A 19724-nucleotide genomic window follows, 5' to 3' on the forward strand; every position below is an offset into this window, starting at 1 on the left:
TCTCCCTCCTCTCCCCCTCCTCTCCCCCTCCTCCTCTCCCAGCTCCTCCTCCTCTCCCCCCCTCCTCCTCCTCCCCCCTCCTCCTCCTCCCCCTCCTCCTCCTCCTCCTCCTCCCCCTCCTCCTCCTCCTCCTCCTCCCCCTCCTCCTCCTCCTCCTCCTCCTCCTCCCCCCTCCTCCTCCCCCCTCTCCTCCTCCCCCCCCCTCTCCTCCTCCCCCCCTCCCCCCCTCCCCCCCTCCTCCTCCCCCCCTCCTCCCCCCCTCCTCCTCCTCCTCTCCCCCCCTCCTCCTCCTCTCCCCCCTCCTCCTCCTCCTCCTCCCCCCCCTCCTCCTCCCCCCTCATCTCCTGACGCGTATCGCGTCAGTCCACTGCTGGCCCTTTCGGGAACGGAGTTTAAAGGCTTAAAAGAAGGCCCCGACGCCGGCGTCATCCGCACCGCTTTTGCCCGCCGGAAATGGGCGTCACGCAGGTCTTCGGAGAATTTCGCCCAAGAAAACAACATTTAATTGAGATAATTATAAATAAATAAAATAATTGAAGTACACAAGGCAGAATCATATATAACACGGTGGCACACTAGATAGCACTGCTGCCTCACAACACCAGGGACCTGTGTTCAATTTTGACCTTGGGTGACTGCGTGGTGTTTGTACATTCTCCCCCTGTCTGCATGGATTTCCTAGAACCATGGAATAGGAACATAGAATTCCTACAGTGCAGAAGGGAGCCATTCGGCTCATCAGGTTTGCACCGACCCTCTGAAAGAGTACCCTACCTGGACCCACTCCCCCACCCTATCCCCGAAACCTAACCTGTACATTCAGCGCACTAAGTGGCAATTTAGCATGGCTAATCCAGCTAACCTGCACATTTTTGGACTGTGGGAGGAAACCAGAGTACCCAGAGGAAACCCACACAGACATGGGAAGAATGTACAAAGTTCACACATACAGTTTCCCAAGGCCGGAATTGAACCCGAGTCCCTGGCGCTGTGAGGCAGCAGTGCTAACCACTGTGCTATCATACCGCTCCCATGTCCTCTGGATGCTTTGGTTTTCTCCCCAGTCCAAAAATGTGCAGTTTAGGTGGATTAGCCTTCTAAATTGCCCTTTAGTGTCCAAAGGTTAGGTGGGGATAGGACAGATACGTGGGCTTGGATAGGGTGCTCTTTCGGAGTGTCAGTGCAGATTTTATGGGCTGAATTGCTTTCTTCTGCACTGCAGTGTTCTATAAACACTAATTGTTTAAAAATCAGATGTTAAAAGGAGAGTGACAGCAAAAAGCCCAGGGATGCTTTTAAAATCTGATAGCCATTATCTAAATTAAAACATACAACTTTTTAAGCATGACACATGTGTGTAGATTTAATTGGTTTGATAGATTTGAAACAAATAACCAAATCTATGTTCATTTATAAATAATCACCTTTAATCAAAGAAATAAAAATTACTTTAAAATAAGTAACAATAATAGTAATGCTTGTTAAAAGAAAGAGCAAAATTATTTTTTATAAAAACGTCTACATACCTTTAAAACATTTGTTAAAATAGTTGCCGGGCAGCACGGTGGTGCAGTGGTTAGTGGAGTGATCTGTATATCTGCTGGTATGTAAAGGGTTAACAACTGTATCATTGTGTTAGACAACCATTAGATGGCAGCACTAGACTCATGTATATAAACTGAACTCAGAGGACCTTCCCTCCTCTTCGAACGAGAAGTGACTGGACAGCAGAGTATTGGAGCGATATAGATTAGGCGGCACGTGTAGTTAAACATAGTTAATACTTCTTCTGATTTACTTTATCATCAGTTATAGTTGTGAAGAGTGAATAAATTCATCAGTATTTATATTCGTTATTCATTAAATGTTATTTACTTTAAATTGAACACTGATAGTTTAATTGAACTATAACCATCAGACCATTCTGGGAGTAAGCAAAGAGTAACAATGTATTACAATCACATAATATAACATGGTACCAGGTTTTGGCTTTGAAAAAGCTAGATAGAGTGATTTTGTTAGATCAGAAACAGAAGAAATCCATAGCAGCTATTCGACTGGAGGTATCTGCTGCATCGCAGCAAACAAATCCTTCGAAGACAACCACCTCGATAGACCATGCACAAGCTTCAGATCATCTCAAGATTACTGGTAATTTGAACTCTAATTAGAAACTGTTTAAGCAACAATTTCAAATTATTTGGAAGCTGCAGATTTAGCTACCACGACTGATGCTAGAGAGGTTGCATTGCTCTTTTCCACGGCAGGACAGCATGCAATTGAAATATATAACTCCTTTCAGTATTCTGTTGGTCAGGACAAGGCTAAATTTGATGTGATTTTAAGTAAATTCGACGACCACTGCAAGGTCCAAACAAATGAGACATTTGAACGTTTTATTTTCCACAAGAGATTGCAAAAAACAGGGAAATAGTTTACTAGCTTTGTGACAGACTTAAAACTTCTAGCTCGATCCTGCAACTTTGCAGCACTGCATGATTCGTTAATTCGTGACCAGATTGTACTTGAGATAAATGATGAGCACCTAAGGAAAAGGCTTTTAAGACAAGATTTAACGTTAGAAGTAGCGATTGAAAAATGCTCAGCACATCAGCAACGTAAGAATCAATATCAAGAATATTATACCCGTCAAAAAGGCGTGAAAATCCACCATGAGGTTGAGTGTGTAAAAATGGTGTCACAATCGATGCAAAAGCATGTTTTGGATGGCAGCCATCTTGCGTGCGCTCAAACCCTGCACATGTGCACTTTGTGAAAAAATGCGAGACGGACTAATGCCGACCTGCGCATGGATAAAGGTGTGTCGTACATCACAATGTCAACGTCATGACGTGTTATAGATGTGGAACTGCCCACTTAAAGAAGAAATGTTCAGCAAATGGAAAAAATGCTCTAAATTTGGCAAACTTAATCATTTTGCTGCGCAGTGCAGATCTTCGCTTCCATTTAAACCTACTAAACAAAACTATAGGCAGATTAATGTTTGGAGTGTCGAATCAATAAAGACTGAAGACAAAGAGAACTTTTCATCAGATAATGACACTTACTCACTGGAGAATACCTTTTTTGTTGGCATCGTAGAAAAGTATGAGGAAACAAATGAAAGAACAATCAATCCTCAGCAAATTAATTCAGTCAATACTAATAATGAATGGAGCACAGTCGTTCAAATTAACAATTGCCCAATTTTGTTTAAACTTGACACTGGCGCTTCAACAAATTTGCTTTCAAGACTGGATCTCAGCAAGATTCAAGATGAACCTGAGATACTTCCTGCGGACTGAAGGACTTTTAACGGCAACTTGATTTCTGCAATAGGGTCATGCCATTTAAAAGTCTCCAAAAAATAAATTAACAAAACCTTAAGATTTGAGATTGTCAACAATGACAAATCTTCACTTCTAGGTGCATAAGCATGTAAACAATTGCAGCTAGTTCAGCGTATGATGTCATCAACATGTACCCTCATACCTTCAATTCAACAGCGACTGAGTATAAACCAACATTGGATGATGATGTTAGTGCATCTTGGATCAATATCCTGATGTGTTCAGAGGCATGGGCGCACTACCATTCCAGTATAAAATTCTACTAAGGAAGGATGCTATTAAAGAAGGATGCTACTAATTCTACTAAGTATATCCGCCTAGGAGAATTCCTGCTCCTTTGCGAGGGAGGTTAAAGCAAGAACTCAACCAACTTCAAAACCAAGGGATAATCTCACGAGTCACTAAACCGACTGACTGGGTCAGTTCATTGGTTTGCGTAAAAAAAATCCGGTGATCTTCGCATCTGCATTGATCCCAAGGGTCTTAATAAGAACATAAGAAGGGAACACTGGTGGAGATCACCAGTGAGATGGCGAATGCATGCATCTTCACAAAGTTAGACCCATCACAGGGATTTTGGCAAATGCAACACAATGACTCGAGCAGATAACTCTGCACATTTAACACAACCTTTGAAAGATTTTTTAAAAATCATATGCCGTTCGGTATCATATTTGCATCTGAGATATTCCACAGAATCATGGAACAAATGACGGAAGGAATAGAGGCGTGAGGGTGTACGTTGATGACATTATTATTTGGTCTACAAGCAGAGAAGAGCATATTGTGCGATTAAAGCAAGTGCTTAAGTTCATCAACAAATATGGCCTCAAACTCAATCAATCGAATTGTACTTTTGGAAAGTCATCACTCAAATTTTTAGGAGATACCATTTCTCAGCATGGTGTACAACCTGATGATGAAAAAATTGCAGCTATTCAGAACATGAAGAGACAGAAGTCAAAAAGGCTGTACTCAGATTTTTAGGCTTCATCAACTTTCTCGGCAAATCCATCTCCAACTTGTCAGCAAGAACAACAGCTTTAAGAAACTTAATAAAAATTTCTGCACCTTTTGAATGGACAGAGGACCATCAGAAAGAGTGGCAAGATTTGAAAACTCAACTCATGACAGCACCAATACTCACTTTCTTCGATCCTAAAAGAGCAACCAAAATATCCACTGATGCAAGTCAGGATGGGATAGGCGCAGTTCTCTTACAAAGAGATGAAAATTCATATTGGGTTCCTGTAGCATATGCTTCAAGAGCAATGACAGCGACGGAATGCAGATACACCTAAATTGAGAAGGAATGTTTAGGTCTATTTACCAGGATGCTGCCTGGATTGGAGGGTAGGTCTTATGAGGAAAGGTTGAGGGAGCTAGGGCTTTACTCATTGGAGCAAAGGAGGATGAGAGGTGACTTAATTGAGGTGTATAAGATGATGACAGGGATAGATAGAGTGGACGTTCAGCGACTTTTTCCTCGGGTGGATGTAGATGTTACAAGGGGGCATAACTATAAGGTTCATGGTGGAAGATATAGGAGGGATGTCAGAGGTAGGTTCTTTACTCAGAGAGTGGTTGGGGCGTGGAACGCACTCCCAGCTATGGTAGTGGAGTCGGACACTTTAGGAACTTTCAAGTGGTTATTGGATAGGCATATGGAGTGCACTAGAATGATTGGGTCTTAGTTTCAGGCTAGTTCGGCACAACATCGTGGGCCGAAGGGCCTGTACTTTGATGTACAGTTCTATGTTCTATTGACAGGAATACTCAAATTCCATGATTATGTCTACGGGCTTCCAACCTTCACAGTTGAAACGGATCACAGGCAGTTAGTCCACATTATCGACAAGGCTCACAATGATATGACACCAAGCCTTCAAAGGATAATGATAAAACTACAAAGGTATGATTTCAATCTAATCTACACGCCCGGGAGAGATTTAATTATTGTGGATACTCTTTCGCGCTCCATCATGTCTGTCAGTCAGCTATTTGGATTTATACGTGACGTCGAGGCTCAGGCGCAATTCTGTGCAGAAAACCTACCTGCATCAGATCAGAAGTTGAATTTAGTCAAAACAGAAACAAAGAAGGACGCTACACTTCAAAGGTCATTAACCATCTTCAAAATGTGTGGCCGAAGGGGCGATGTCCTCAGTGCAGAAACATTCAATCCGATTTAACAATTGTCGATGGTCTACTCTTGAGACTCGACCAAATTGTAATTCCACAATGTTTTTGTTACACTATACTTGAACAGATTCATGAAGGACACCTCGGGATCGAGAAGTGTAAATGACGAGCAAGACAGGCAGTCTACTGGCTGGGAATAAATAGGGACATTACTATTACTAACATGGTTATCACCTACGAAACGTGTCAAAAACACCAACCTGCACAATGTAAGGAAACTCTGCAACAACACAAATTAGTTACTTCTCCTTGGGCCAAAGTAGGAATTGACCTCTTTCATTCGACTGGTCAAGACTACATTTTAATTATTGATTACTACTCATAATTTTCTAGAAGTAATGAAACTTCTGGATTTGACTTCAAAATCAGTGAAACATTTTCAAGGCATGAAATACCTGTCACCGTCATGTGGAACAATGGTCCATGCTTTGACAGTTTTGAATGGACCGAATTCTCAAAGAAGTACAACTTCACGCATGTGACATCCAGTCCTCACGACCCTCAGTCAAATGGCAAGGTAGAGAAGGGTGTTCACATTGTCAAACAATTAATCAGTAAAGCTATTGATTCGCCATCGGATATCCATCTTGCATTGTTGCACTACTATCTTCTGGACTCTCACCGGCTCAAATGTTGATGAATCGGGATCTCAAAATTACTTTATCATACATTCGCCTACAGAATGCAGATCACTTGCCAGTGTTGAAGAAGATAGTAAAGCAATGTACACGTCAACAGTCATATTGCAATAGACATGCATCTCAACTGAAACCACTCACTCCAGTTGACCTTGTAAGAATAAAAATGCCAGATGGAGGTTGGTCTGCTCCAGCAACAATCATAAGGCAAGCAGCTCCATGCTCCTAAATAGTGAAATCAGCAGAAGGCACGATTCTACGCAGAAATAGTCGTGAATTACAGAAAATTCGACGAAACCAACAAATATTTCCTCATTTAAATTTCACAGAATCAATTTTTCGTGACACTTTGATGCATACCAGACATACTGATGACATGCACAAGCCAGTGAAAACATCACTTTTACCACCTCGTCAGCTCAGAAGATCAACAAGACAATGAAATCAACCAAACAGAGAGAACTTGTAATATATCAATTGTTGTGTATATTCATGACTCGTTTTTGCTTTGTACAGATATACATCTCATTATTAATTGTGATATAGTTATACAATTTTCTTTGATACACAGAAAATATGTTTAAAAAAACGGGGATGTAGTGATCTGTATACCTGCTGGCATCTAAAGGGTTAACAACTGTATCATTGTGTTAGACAACCATTAGATGGCAGCACTAGACTCACGTATATAAACTGAACTCAGAGGACCTTCCCTCCTCTTCGAACGAGAAGTGACTGGACAGCAGAGTATTGGAGCGATATAGATTAGTCGGCACGTGTAGTTAAACATAGTTAATACTTCTTCTGATTTACTTTATCATCAGTTATAGTTGTGAAGAGTGAACAAACTTATTAGTATTTATATTCATTATTCATTAACTGTTATTTGCTTTAAATTGAAGACTGATAGTTTCATTGAACTACAACCATCAGACCATTCTGGGAGTAATGCAAAGAGTAACGACGTATTACAATCACATAATAATACAGTTAGCAATGTTCCTATGGCGCTGATGACCCGGTTCGATCCCGGCCCCGGGTCACTGTCTGTGTGGAGTTTGCACATTCGCCCCATGTCTGCCTGGGTTTCACCCCCACAACCCAAAGATGTGTAGGTTAGGTGCATTGGCCACACTGAATTGCCCTTAATTGGAAAAAAATAGTTGGGTCCTCTAAATTCATTAAAAAAAAAAGTTAAAATAGTTGTCTGTTGTTTTCTGTCTAAATCTACTGTTTAAATGCCTGCCGTCAATGGGCATTCCCAAGATGTTTGCGTCATAAGGAAGCAGGGCTGTACTCCTTCTGTGCCACGCAGACCAGGTGCTGAAGACCCCAGGCTGCCGAAGAGAAAGGAAGGTTCCTTGTAACATTGGAGCGCAGGTAAGTGCGCACATTTCTATTTCAAAATCGGCGGCCCATGACTTTCCGTTGCAAGCAGGAAGTTACGGGCCAATGTTTCTTATCAGTACTCTTTGTTATATTACTCTTTGGTAATATATCGTTACTCATTGCTTTGTAATCCAGAAAATGAAAATCGCTTATTGTCACGAGTAGGCTTCAATGAAGTTACTGTGAAAAGCCCCTAGTCGCCACATTCCGGCGCCTGTCCGGGGAGGCTGGTACGGGAATGGCCCGATGGTGTGATTATAAAGAAACTACCAATCTCTAACTTAAAGCAAAACTGATTTATTGAATAATGATTGATTAATATTGAGTTCACACACTCCACAGGACTATAACTAGTAATCAAGTAATCTATATCTAAGTAATAACTAATTTAAACTACATGTGCTGCTTCTATCTAATCCTAACTATGCTGTTATCTCTCTCTCTCTGCTTACACTCTACTGGTTCAAAGTACACAAGATCCCCTGAGTTCTCATATTTATAGTGGGAACTAGTGGTGCCCTCTAGCGGTTGTGTTACACTGAAATGTAATAATTAAACCTTTACTTGGCTACATATATACATATCATTACATCTCCTTTTTTTAACATTTCTTTCTTATGTGCAACAAAAGGAAAAATGTGGAATAATATAACTACACATGATATGTATATCTTTGTACATAGCAAAATGAGTAACGATCACAAAGTTCACTGTAAACTATTTACAAATTCAGTCTATTATGAAATTAAATTAAATTAAAATTGCTTATTGGGCAGCAGGGTAGCATGGTGGTTAGCATAAATGCTTCACAGCTCCAGGGTCCCAGGTTCGATTCCCGGCTGGGTCACTGTGTGTGCGGAGTCTGCACGTCCTCCTCGTGTGTGCGTGGGTTTCCTCCGGGTGCTCTGGTTTCCTCCCACAGTCCAAAGATGTGCGGGTTAGGTGGATTGACCATGCTAAATTGCCCGTAGTGTCCTAAAATGTAAGGTTAAGGGGGGGGTTGTTGGGTTATGGGTATAGGGTGGATACGTGGGTTTGAGTAGGGTGATCATTGCTCGGCACAACATCGAGGGCCGTAGGGCCTGTTCTGTGCTGTACTGTTCTATGTTCTATGTTATTGTCACAAGTAGGCTTCAAATGAAGTTACTGTGAAAAGCCCCTCGTCGCCACATTCCGGCGCCTGTTCAGGGAGGCTGGTACGGGAATTGAACCGTGCTGCTGGCCTGCCTTGGTCTGCTTTCAAAGCCAGCAAATTAGCCCTGTGCTAAACAGCTCTTCTCGTAGATCTTCTTAATGCACGAGGAGGTGGCGTTGAAGTTTTTACAGTTCTTTGTATGTCATCAGAAACTGGAGTGTTGGTTAAAGTATCATGAAAAATATTCTCATGAAGTTGTAAGTCTGGAAAGATTTTGGTGTATAGCTTAATTTTTTGAAGTGCTCGACGATTTCTTCAAAGTATGTTTCCTTTAGCTGTCTGAACTATGTAAGAACGTAATGCTGTTTGTCTGATGACTCTGGCAGGAGCAGACCAACCTCCATCAGATATCTTGCTCTTGACGGTGTCATCAGGAAGCAATTAGTGCAGAGTGGTTGTATGCTGATTATAATACATTCTTTGTCGTTCACACTGCTGTTTCATTTTCTGTATACTGGCAGATAATCTGGATTCGGAAGAGGTAGTGACAGTAGTACTGTTCTCAAATCTCTGTTCATTAACATCTGTGCTGGTGACAGTCCAGTTGAAAGAGGAGTCACTCTGTATGATAGTAACGCAAGATTGATGTCTGACGAAGAATCCAAAACTTTGTTTGTAATTTGCTTGATTATATGTACTCCTTTTTCTACTTTCCCGTTCGGCTGTGGGTAATGTGGACTCGACATGATATAAGCAAAGTTGTAAAGTCGTGAAAACTCGGCCCAGTCATTGCTGTCGAAACATGGTCCATTGTCTGATATGACAGTGGTAGGTATTCCCTGTCTTGAGAAAGTTTCCTTACTTGCTTTCATGACAGACCTGGATGTAACTTCATGACCTCCGGATAATTCAAGTAATAGTCGATTATCAGAACATAATCATGACCATTGCAGTGAAATAGATCTATACCAACTTTGGCCCATGGAGGTGTCTCCAACACATGTTTCTGTAGTTTCTCCTTGCATTGCGCAGGTTGGAACTTCTGACACGTTTCACATCCAATTACCATGTCAGTGATGCCCCGATTAATACCAGTACACTGCTTGTCTCGCCCTTCTCCTGCACTTTTCAATGCCGAGGTGACCTTCATGAATTTGGTTGAGAATCATTGGTCAGAGAGACAGTGACTATCCGGTCAAGGCAAAGCAACAATCCATCCACGATTATCAAATCTTCTTGAACATTTCTAAATTTAGAACAATGCCCTTTCGGCCATTGTTGATATGGTGTGTGACGCATTGAAGCATTGCATCCTTCTTTGTCTCTTCTCGGATGAGGTTGATCTTTTCATCCGAGGCAGGAAGATTTTCTGCACACAGCTGTACTTGAGATTCTACATGCTATATGAATGCAAAAGGTTTACTTTCTGAAGTGATTGAGCATGATAATGCATCTGCAATTATATAGTCTTTTCCAGGTATATAGATGAGGTTGCAGTCATATTTTCGGAGCTTCATTAAATTCTCTGGAGTCGCAGAGCCATGTCGTTGAGATCCTTCTGTATTATATGCACCAGCGGTTTGTGATCGGTTTCTATAGTGAAAGTGGAGAGTCCTTAGACATAGTCATGGAACTTTAAAATGCCGGTTAGTAATCCAAGACACTGGGCGAGATTCTCCGCAAATGCGGAGAGTCGTAAAGGCTGCCGTGAAACTGGCAGTGTTTCACGGCAGCCTTCACACCCGTTCCTGGGACCTGATACTCCCCCCCCCCCCCCCCCAAATCGGGGCTAGGAGCGGGACCCCGGGAATCACGGCGTTGCAGTCTTAACGACCGTTGTTAAGGCCAAGCGCCAAGATAACGCGCGGCCGGCTCCAACCCGCGCATGCGCGGGTGACGTCATCACACCATTGACAGAAGCCGCGCATGCGCGGTTCCGCATTTCTCCACCACCACCCGACAAGATGTGGCGGCTTGGTCTTGTCGGGCGGCGGAGGGGAAATAATGCGTCCCTTTTGGACGCAGGCCCGACGATCGGTGGGCACCAATCGCGGGCCTGTCCCCTCCCGAGCACAACGGTGGTGCTCCCGCCCCAAACAGGAATCTGGATGCCCGTTTGGGGCATCCAGCGTCCGTTTTTATGACGGCAGCAAGCAGGTGTGTTTGTTGCCATGAAAAAACGGGCGTAAAGGCCCGGCCGCTCGGCCCATCGGCCACGGAGAATCGCCGCTCGCCGTAATAGCGGGAAGGTGCAAAAAATGTCGGGAGGCCATCCTGCTATTCTCCCAACCGGCGTGGGGGGTGGAGAATCGCGCCCACTCTTTTTCAATCTGAGCATATCGACGTCTGTTGGTGTCATCGCTCTGGATGCATATGCAACAGGAACCCAAGATGATCTGTCGTCTTTTTGCAACAGTACTGCTCCTATTCCGCTCTGACTCGCATCAGTCAGAATTTTCGTCTCTCTGTTCGGATCGAAAAATGCGAGAAGAGGTGCAGTTGTTAATTGTGCCTTTAAATCAAGCCATTACTTTTGATGATCAGTTGTCCATTCGAATGTAGTTGACTTTTTGATCAAATTTCTAAGAGCTGTTGTTCTGGTTGATAGATTAGGTATAAATTTGCCTAAAAAATTTACAACACCTTGAAAACGTAGTATTGCCTGTTTGTCCTCTGGAACTTACATTCCCTGAATGGCTGCAATCTTGTTGTCAGGTCACCAACCATGTTCAGAAATCTGGTCTCCAAGGAATCTGAGCGTGGAAGTGCCAAAACTACACTTGGATTGATTCAGCTTTCGACCATACTTGTGTATGCGTTGAAAAACTTTTTTCCGTCTTGAGATATGTTCTTCATTTATTGATGACCATATAATAATATTGTCGATGAAGACACAAACCACTTCAATGCCCTCAGTCATCTGTTCCATAATGTGGCGGAAGATTTCAGACGCAGAGATTATTCTGAAAGGCATTCTGTCAATGCAAAATCTGCCAAAAGGTGTGTTGAAGATGCATGCCTTTCTACTTGATTCATCCAGTGGCGTGCAGAGGGGGGGGCCGACGGTGCATTGGCCCCGGGCATCCATTGGATGGGGGTATCCAATCAGAGAAGAAAAAAAAAAAAAATGTTTTTTTTTAAAAAAAAATTTTTTTAAATTTAGATTACCCAATTATTTTTTTCAATTAAGGGGCAATTTATCGTGGCCAATTCACCTACTCTGCACATTTTTTGGGTTGTGGGGGCGAAGCCAACGCAGACACGGGGAGAATGTGCAAACTCCACACGGACATTGACCCAGAGCCGGGATCGAACCTGGGACCTCAGTTCCGTGAGGCAGTTGTGCTAACCACTAGGCCACCGTGCTGCCCCAGAGAAGGAAATAAGATAGTAATTTTAAAATTTCAGCGGTGATAAATTAATTTTTGGAGGCTCACCACACTGCAGAGGCAGTTGTTAGCCCTTTATTCCTTTAACATGGTGTACCCTTTCTGTCTAGAGAAAATGGTCCTTCTCCCCATCCCCCCCACACGCATGCACATGATGTACGTGGTGCAACCATCAAAAGCAACAAGCAGACGTGGCTGTTCGTTCCTGCGTTTCCTCGAGTCATAACTCGTTTTTTCTTCAGCTTTTTGTGCATCTAGATTAGTTCTTTTACCTACTCAGGTCAGTGAATAGCTCTAGAACAGGTGCAACTACGGTTTTTATAGGTTTTTTGGCGATATTTAATGAAATATTTACGTGGGATGTAGTAAGAGTGAAGCCTGGATGATCAGAGGACTGATATGGCATTTAATCTCGGAATAGGAGACATTTATTCCTTAACATGCTAATATTCGAATACAGATACCACTAATTTGCAAGTCTATGATATAAATTGCACAAAATTATCAGTGGAGAATCAGTGTGAAATTTGATACGAAGGAACAAAGAAATGAAATATGGTTTATCCGTCTGCAACTGACCGATTGTTTACCATTTTCTTCCTATTTTCTCATGCGTCTTACAGTTTTTGAGATAGAAAATGAAATGTTACGAGTATTTCGTGTACAACCGAGTGGAGCACAGAACAGGAAAAAAAAGAGGGCCAGAGTCGAAGAAGAGTCCCATCAAAGAGGGGCATTAGATGCATGGATAAATAGAAGTAAAGAAGAAGTAGGAGAACCTGGAGAAGTAAAAGATGATGTGGGTGCAGAGAAGGATTTTTCTGATACGGATTCAGCTCGGTCAGAACATAATACTCTCTCTCCTCAGTCTCGTTGTCAGGATGATGATCCATGTGAAGAAAATAAAGAAGATATTTGCATATTTTTGCAAAGAAGCGATTTTGGCTGTTTGAAGAAACCGATTCCAGATCATTTGAAGATGACAATATTACAACATGGCCCTGAAAGATATCAGAATAAAAGTGGTCCATTTGCTGAGAAGGATGGGAGATCATTTTCCAAACAGTGGTTTGATAAAGTTTCCACAAACGGAGAAATTGTGGAGAGAAAATGGTTGTTATACTCTCCATATCGGAAAGCATGCTACTGTTTTGTTTGCTTTTTGTTTTCAAAGGAGCATTTGTTGTCTGTGTCAAACTTTGGAAAGGAAGACGGTTTCTCCACTTGGAGAAAATTAAATTCAACAATACCTGACCATGAGAAAAGCCCTTCTCATAGAGCTCACATGAGGGAATACCTGAACCTTGTAGTTCGACTCCATCATTCAACTACGATAGATGCTGAACTTCAACAGCAAATGTCTGCTGAAAAGAAAAGATGGAAAGCTATAACTGAACGGATTGTCGAGGTTATATCCTTTCTGGCAAAACAGAATATGGCCTATCGTGGACATCGAGGAGAAGGAATATGTGGGTTATCAGAGCCAGGGGAGACAGTCAGTGAAAATACAGGAAACTTTCTAGCAACAATCAGACTTTTGGCCAAATATGATGACATCTTAGCAAAACACTTGCAGAGAGGGAAAGAGAAACCAAAAAGTGTCACCTACTTGTCCAACAGAATTCAAAACGAAATAATCAATCTTCTTGGTGAAACTGTCAAGAAAAATATAATTTCCGAAATTAAGGACGCAAAATATTTTAGCATAATGCTGGATTCAACTCCAGATATTGCCCATGAAGATCAGGTTTCTGAAATTCTGCGTTACGTTCATATTGATGAAAACAGAAAAGTAGAAATAAAGGAGACATTTCTGGGATTTTTTCAAGTCAACAAGAAAGATGCAGTCAGCCTGGTAAATAAAATTCAGGAAAAATTGGAAGAAGACAAAATTTCCATGAATGACTGTCGTGGTCAAGAATATGATAACACAGCAGTTATGGCTGGAGTGAGAGGAGGTGATCAACAAAAAATTCTTGAAGTTAACCCAAAAGCTGTGTTTGTGAACTGCGAGAACCACAGCCTCAATTTGTCCTGTGTCCATGCAAGTGAGGTGCAACCTGTTGTTATATTTTTTTGCATTGTAGAAAAACTCTACTTTTTTTTCTTCATCTAATTCTCGTTGGGAAGTGTTAAAATCATTTGTCACTCGGACTGTGAAAAGACAGTGTGACACAAGATGGAGTTCCAGCCATGATGCTGTGCAAGTAATCCACGAAGAGTGTGACAAGGTTATTGCAAGCCTTCAACACCTGCTGGAAGGAGAATTTTCAAGGGAAACTAAATCTGATGCAGGATCGCTACTGAACTCTATTCAACAGTTCCCGTTTATAGCTTTATTAAATTTTTGGTACTCAGTTTTATCATCAGCGGATAAAGTCTCAAAACGTTTGCAGGATCCGAAAATGGGGTTCCATGAAGCTTCTTGTGATCTAAGAGGACTTATTCATATCTTGAATTTGAAGAATGACGAAATTATCCACAATGCAATAGATTTAGCCAATGAATATTGTCAAAATTGGGGAATACCAATTGCACGAACAAGGAGAAGAAGAATAATGCCTGGAGAGTCAGCAAGAGATAGTGGACTGACGGCACAAGAAGAAATGAATAGAGTAATGGTAGAGATTGTGAACAGATTAAAAACTGAAATTGAAGACCGCAGTGTCCGTCTTCAAAGACTCAGTGACCGATTTTCTTTTCTTCTGAACTTGAATTCAGGAGTGATTGAAGATGAACAAGAAAGAGAGAAATTAAAAAAGGAATGTTCAGACTTTGCAAATTATTATGACAATGATGTGGTTGCAATTCAGTTATATGACAAAATTATTGATTTTGTGATGCTCCTTCGAGCTGGAGGGAATAGAGTTCCCCCTGATCCTAAAGATGCTCTGGAGTCTTTACTGCAGTATGGGAGGGATGTCTTTCCGATGCTGTGTGTTTCATACAGATTACTGCTTACAATCGCATTTTCAGTCGCAAGCTGTGAAAGGTCATTTTCAAAACTGAAATTAATAAAAACATATCTGAGGTCTTCTATGTCACAGGAGCGACTGACCAACCTGGCTTTAATAAGCATTGAAAAAGAATTTCTCACAGCTGATGTAAAAAGTGAAGTAGTTCAGGTGTTTTGTGACAGGAGGTATCATTTGGGGAAAAGAACTTAATAAATTTGATTGATTTATATTAAAATCGAATAAAGCGTTTATTTCATGTTTCATCTGTGTTTATATATTCAAAATGTTTTCCTTTCTCATAATATTTCTCAGTATATTAGGCCTTATACTTGAGTCTTTGGGGCATACAATCAAGATTTGCCCCGGGCATCACCAGACCTCTGCACGCCACTGGATTCATCCAATTGCATTTGCCAGAAAATGTATGATGCATCTAATTTGGTAAAGATGGGTGCATTGGCCATCTCGCTAGTGATATCCTCTCTTTTTGGAATGGGATAGTGTTCCCTCATGATGTTCTTGTTGAGATCCTTGGGGTCTATACATATCCTCAGATCATCATTCAGTCGGTTTACTGACTCTTGAAATTATTCCTTGTTGTTGTAGCCTTTCTAATTCAACTTTTAATCTTTCTCTGAGTGGAGCAGGAATTCTCCTCGGAGGATGGTCCCACAAGTTTGGCATCCGTCCTTAACAAGATTTTGTACTTTAATGGTAGAGTACCCATGCCTTCAAAGACGACTGGATATTGGTTTAGTATACCTTGGCTATCATCATGTAGTATGGGTTGAGACGAAGTTGCAGTATAAATGTGCTGTATTAAGTGTAACTCCTTGCAGGCCTGTGCACCTAAGAGTGATGATTTATCTGACTTGACAATCTCGAATCTTAGTGAAGTCGCAATATCATTGTTGGAAACAATCAAATATCATGATCCAATTGATGAGATTAAATTGCCACTGTAGTCTTTTAATCAACAGACTGCTGGAAGCACATTAGGGGTTTGCTTAAGCTTTGTTAGATCAAGCTTTGTGAGCAAATTGGCAGAAGCACATGTATCCAACTTGAATTTGATTGGACAGTCGTTTACTTTCAATACTGTGTTCCATTCTATGTCCGAATTAATGGAGTTGATTAATTTAAGAGGTGCTGTTACTTCAGTGGTGTTATCAAACTTTTCTATGATTCCTACAAAGGAAGCATTTTCCAAAGAGTAAACATCTGTATCCTGTGAAAAAAATCTGTTCAAAATCTTCTTCCTTAGATTCAACACTTTGTACATTAATCTGTCTTGAATTGGATTTAGCAGATTTAAATGCGAGTGTGGATCTGCACTGAGCAGCAAAATGGTTTAACTTGGCCACATTGTTTTCCTCTGGTAGGGCATTATTTTTGAAAGTGGGAGGTTCCACATCTTGAACACGTCATGATGTTGACGTCACCATGCATGACACTTCTTCGCACATGCCCAGATCGGCTTTCGTCTGTCTCGCATCTTTTGATGAAGTGCGCACGTGCAGGGTTAGAATGCGCACGCGCAAGATGGCTGCCATCTGAAACGTGTATCTTCTTCATCTGCGACACTGCCTTAACACACTCTACCTCGTGGTGAATTTTCGCGCTCTTTTCATGGAGATAATATTCTTGGCTCTGTTTTTCCGATTGCTGATGAACACGACACATTTCAATTGCATTTTCCAGAGTTAGATCCTTTTGCCTAAGTAATCTTTCTCTAAACTTTTCATCATTTATGCCAAAGACTAATTGGTTTCTAACATGGAATCATTCAATGCGGAGAAGTTACAGGATTGTGCTAGCAGTCCCAGATCAGCAACAAAGCAGTTAATCGATTCACCCTTGTTTTGCAATCTCTTCTTAAAAATAAAATGCTCAAACGTTTCGTTAGTTTCGATTTTACAATGGTTAGTAAATTTTGCAAGAATTACATCAAACTTTGTTTTATCTTGATCCTCCGTGTACTGGACATAATTGTAGATTTCAATGCATGTGGACCACTCATAGTTAGTGGAAAAGCAATTTTACAAGCATCAGTAGCATTATTAAAATCGGAAGCCTCGAGATAAATTTGGAATTGCTGCTTGAACAAATGACAGTTTACATTTAAGTCACCTTAGATGTTGAGGAGCTTGAGCTTTATCCATCGATCCTGAATTTGTTGAAGTTCTGCAGTTTCAGGTTGGTGCTTTGCAAGTCAAATAGCTTCTTAGTTTTTTATTTTTCTAATCTTACTAAATTATGCTAGCTTGTAGCCAATCACTTGGACCATGTTATATTACTCTTTGATAACATATAGTTACTCTTTGCTTCGTAATCCAGAATGCTCTGATGGGGTGATTATAAAGAAACCAGCAATTTCTAACTTAAAGCAAAAATGATTTATTGAATAACGATTGATTAATATTGAGTTTACACACTCATAGAACTATAACTAGTAATCAAGTAATCTATATCTAAGTAATAACTAATTTAAACTACACGTGCTGCTTCTATCTAATCTTAAATATGCTGTGATCTATCTCGCTCTACTTACACTCTATTGGCTAGAAGTTTCCAAGATCCCCTGAGTTCTTATATTTATAGTGGGAACTAGTGGTGCCCTCTAGTGGTTGTGTTACACTGAGATGTAATAATTCAACCATTACTTGTCTACATATGTACATATCATTACACTCTTGAGGGGTCAAAATGGTTCCGTGGCTGAAAAAGTTTGCGAAACCCTGTTTTATAGTATCAGAAACATCGTTGGAGTTTTATAGTTTACTATAATGAATATATGGCCTTGTATTCCTTTTAATCCCTCTCCCTTTAATCCATGCTTCCATATATCTTTTAAAAACTGTAGCTACACTGCCATTCTCTGGTCCCTTTCTGAAGCTGACTTTTGCACTATTGTAGTCTCATGTCAGTGCCACTGACTTCCTCACGCAGCCCCAATGTAAAGTTACCCGATTCACTAAATGCAGTGGCTAGGAGGTCTATATTTTCTGGGTGGTCTTCATGAATCTTGTGCTTTAGGAGCCAGTTTGTTGCGCAATTTGTAAAGTCAATGTAGCAAACAATTTTGCACACCACCTGTTGTTTCCGAAGCAGGGTTGATTTTCTGCTGGCCACACATCAGGCAATATTTTTATCAATTGGTAGATTTTGAATGGGGATTGCAGAATCATCACTGTTTGTGATAGTTGTGTTCTATAAATGCAGCATTATTAAAGCAGCTAACTAACAGCATCAGAGAAAGCATTCACCAACATTTTGTACACTACAATCACAAGTATCCATTTTAATCCAACATTGCAAGTTCATCGCCACAATACAGTAAGCAAATGTACTTAACTAAAACTCGAGTGTCTAACGGCAGACACTTTATGAATGAGCTAATCATCTGTTTATATTTCACACTTTTAATTTTGCAATAAATAATTCAGTTACTGGCACACGTTATTATCATGCTGAAAGTTTTCAACATTTTAACAAACATTTGCTGCACAATTTCTTGCATTCTAAGTTATTTTAGGTAGATTTAAAATGTAATTTATTTAGTGTTTTTGATGTAGCATGGTGATACATTCATTACAATGCGTCATGTGGGCAGTATTACAGATTGTTAACTACTCAGTGCCAGTTTACTGCTCATGAAATTTTAATATCTGCTCTTTGTTTTGGGCATTTCAGCACTGGTGTAGGGAGAACCGGGTGCTATATTGTGCTGGATGCGATGTTGGACCTGGTAGAGTATGAAGCAGTTATTGATGTTTACAACTGTGTGAAGATTCTGCACTCACAGGGAGTCAACATTATTCTGAATGAGGTAAGAGTTAAAGCATGAAACCACCTCCCTTTGACCATTTAGTACATTGATTAACCTTGCAAATGAAGCAATGTAGGGAGGTAAGGAAATTTGGGAGATTTGTCTCTCATTTGTGTTAAGAACAATGTAAATGTAAGCAAGTAGAAATTGGTATGTGTTGAACCCATTCTTCGGGCATAAAATGTGCACAAAGCATGCTTTTGTATAGTTTGACTCTCAGCACCAACCTGGACAGGCATTTGCCCCAATTCTGAACTCATGCTTTTTTTTAGGGTGTCCCATAAATGACAAATCAAGGGCCGAACACCTGTTGAAATACCCCAACGGAAAACCTGTTATTCATGAGCAGTGCATACCTCGGGTTCTGCGCCTACCATCGAAAGCTCAGTTTAAATAAAATGTCCGCATGTGAGGAGCACCAGGAGTGCTCCTCTGACTTCAAAGGAATCGATCCCCACCTCCCCCTCTCTCAATTAGTCTGCTTTCTCCTCTTGGGAATTAACTGAGGCCTAGCTCTCAGTGAGGCAGGGGACCTGAAATTTATCACTTCACTCGAGCAAATCAATCTTTGGAGGCTGGATCAACATCGGCAGGTTCTGCCGAGTATGTTGGTGAAGCCCGAGGGCCAATTTCTTTTGATCCATATTTGTTTTGATTTGGTACTGTCATGTGTGACCAGAAATTTCAGTCCTGCAGAGTATTTGTATAATATGTCTGAAATTTTGTAAATATCATGCTGACATTAAACTCTGTCACATGTGATGTTCTTGCCTTGCCTTTAATCCGCCCTAGTTCCGCAAATCAACTTTTTTTCTCCACTGATTTCTATTCTCTG

The 19724-nt window shown here is 41.0% G+C and overlaps 1 protein-coding gene across 1 annotated transcript in view; it reads left to right on the forward strand.

The window, feature by feature from the left end:
- Positions 1–19724, forward strand: part of LOC119975033 (receptor-type tyrosine-protein phosphatase U-like) — a 1028343-nt gene that overhangs the window by 883976 nt on the left and 124643 nt on the right. The window contains exon 27 of the mRNA XM_038814894.1: positions 18754–18889. Coding sequence (XP_038670822.1) covers positions 18754–18889 — 136 coding nt within the window. The remainder of the gene's footprint in view (positions 1–18753; positions 18890–19724) is intronic.

The sequence above is a fragment of the Scyliorhinus canicula genome, chromosome 1 (genome assembly GCF_902713615.1).
Source record: "Scyliorhinus canicula chromosome 1, sScyCan1.1, whole genome shotgun sequence".
In the NCBI taxonomy this organism is placed as follows: Eukaryota; Metazoa; Chordata; class Chondrichthyes; order Carcharhiniformes; family Scyliorhinidae; genus Scyliorhinus; species Scyliorhinus canicula.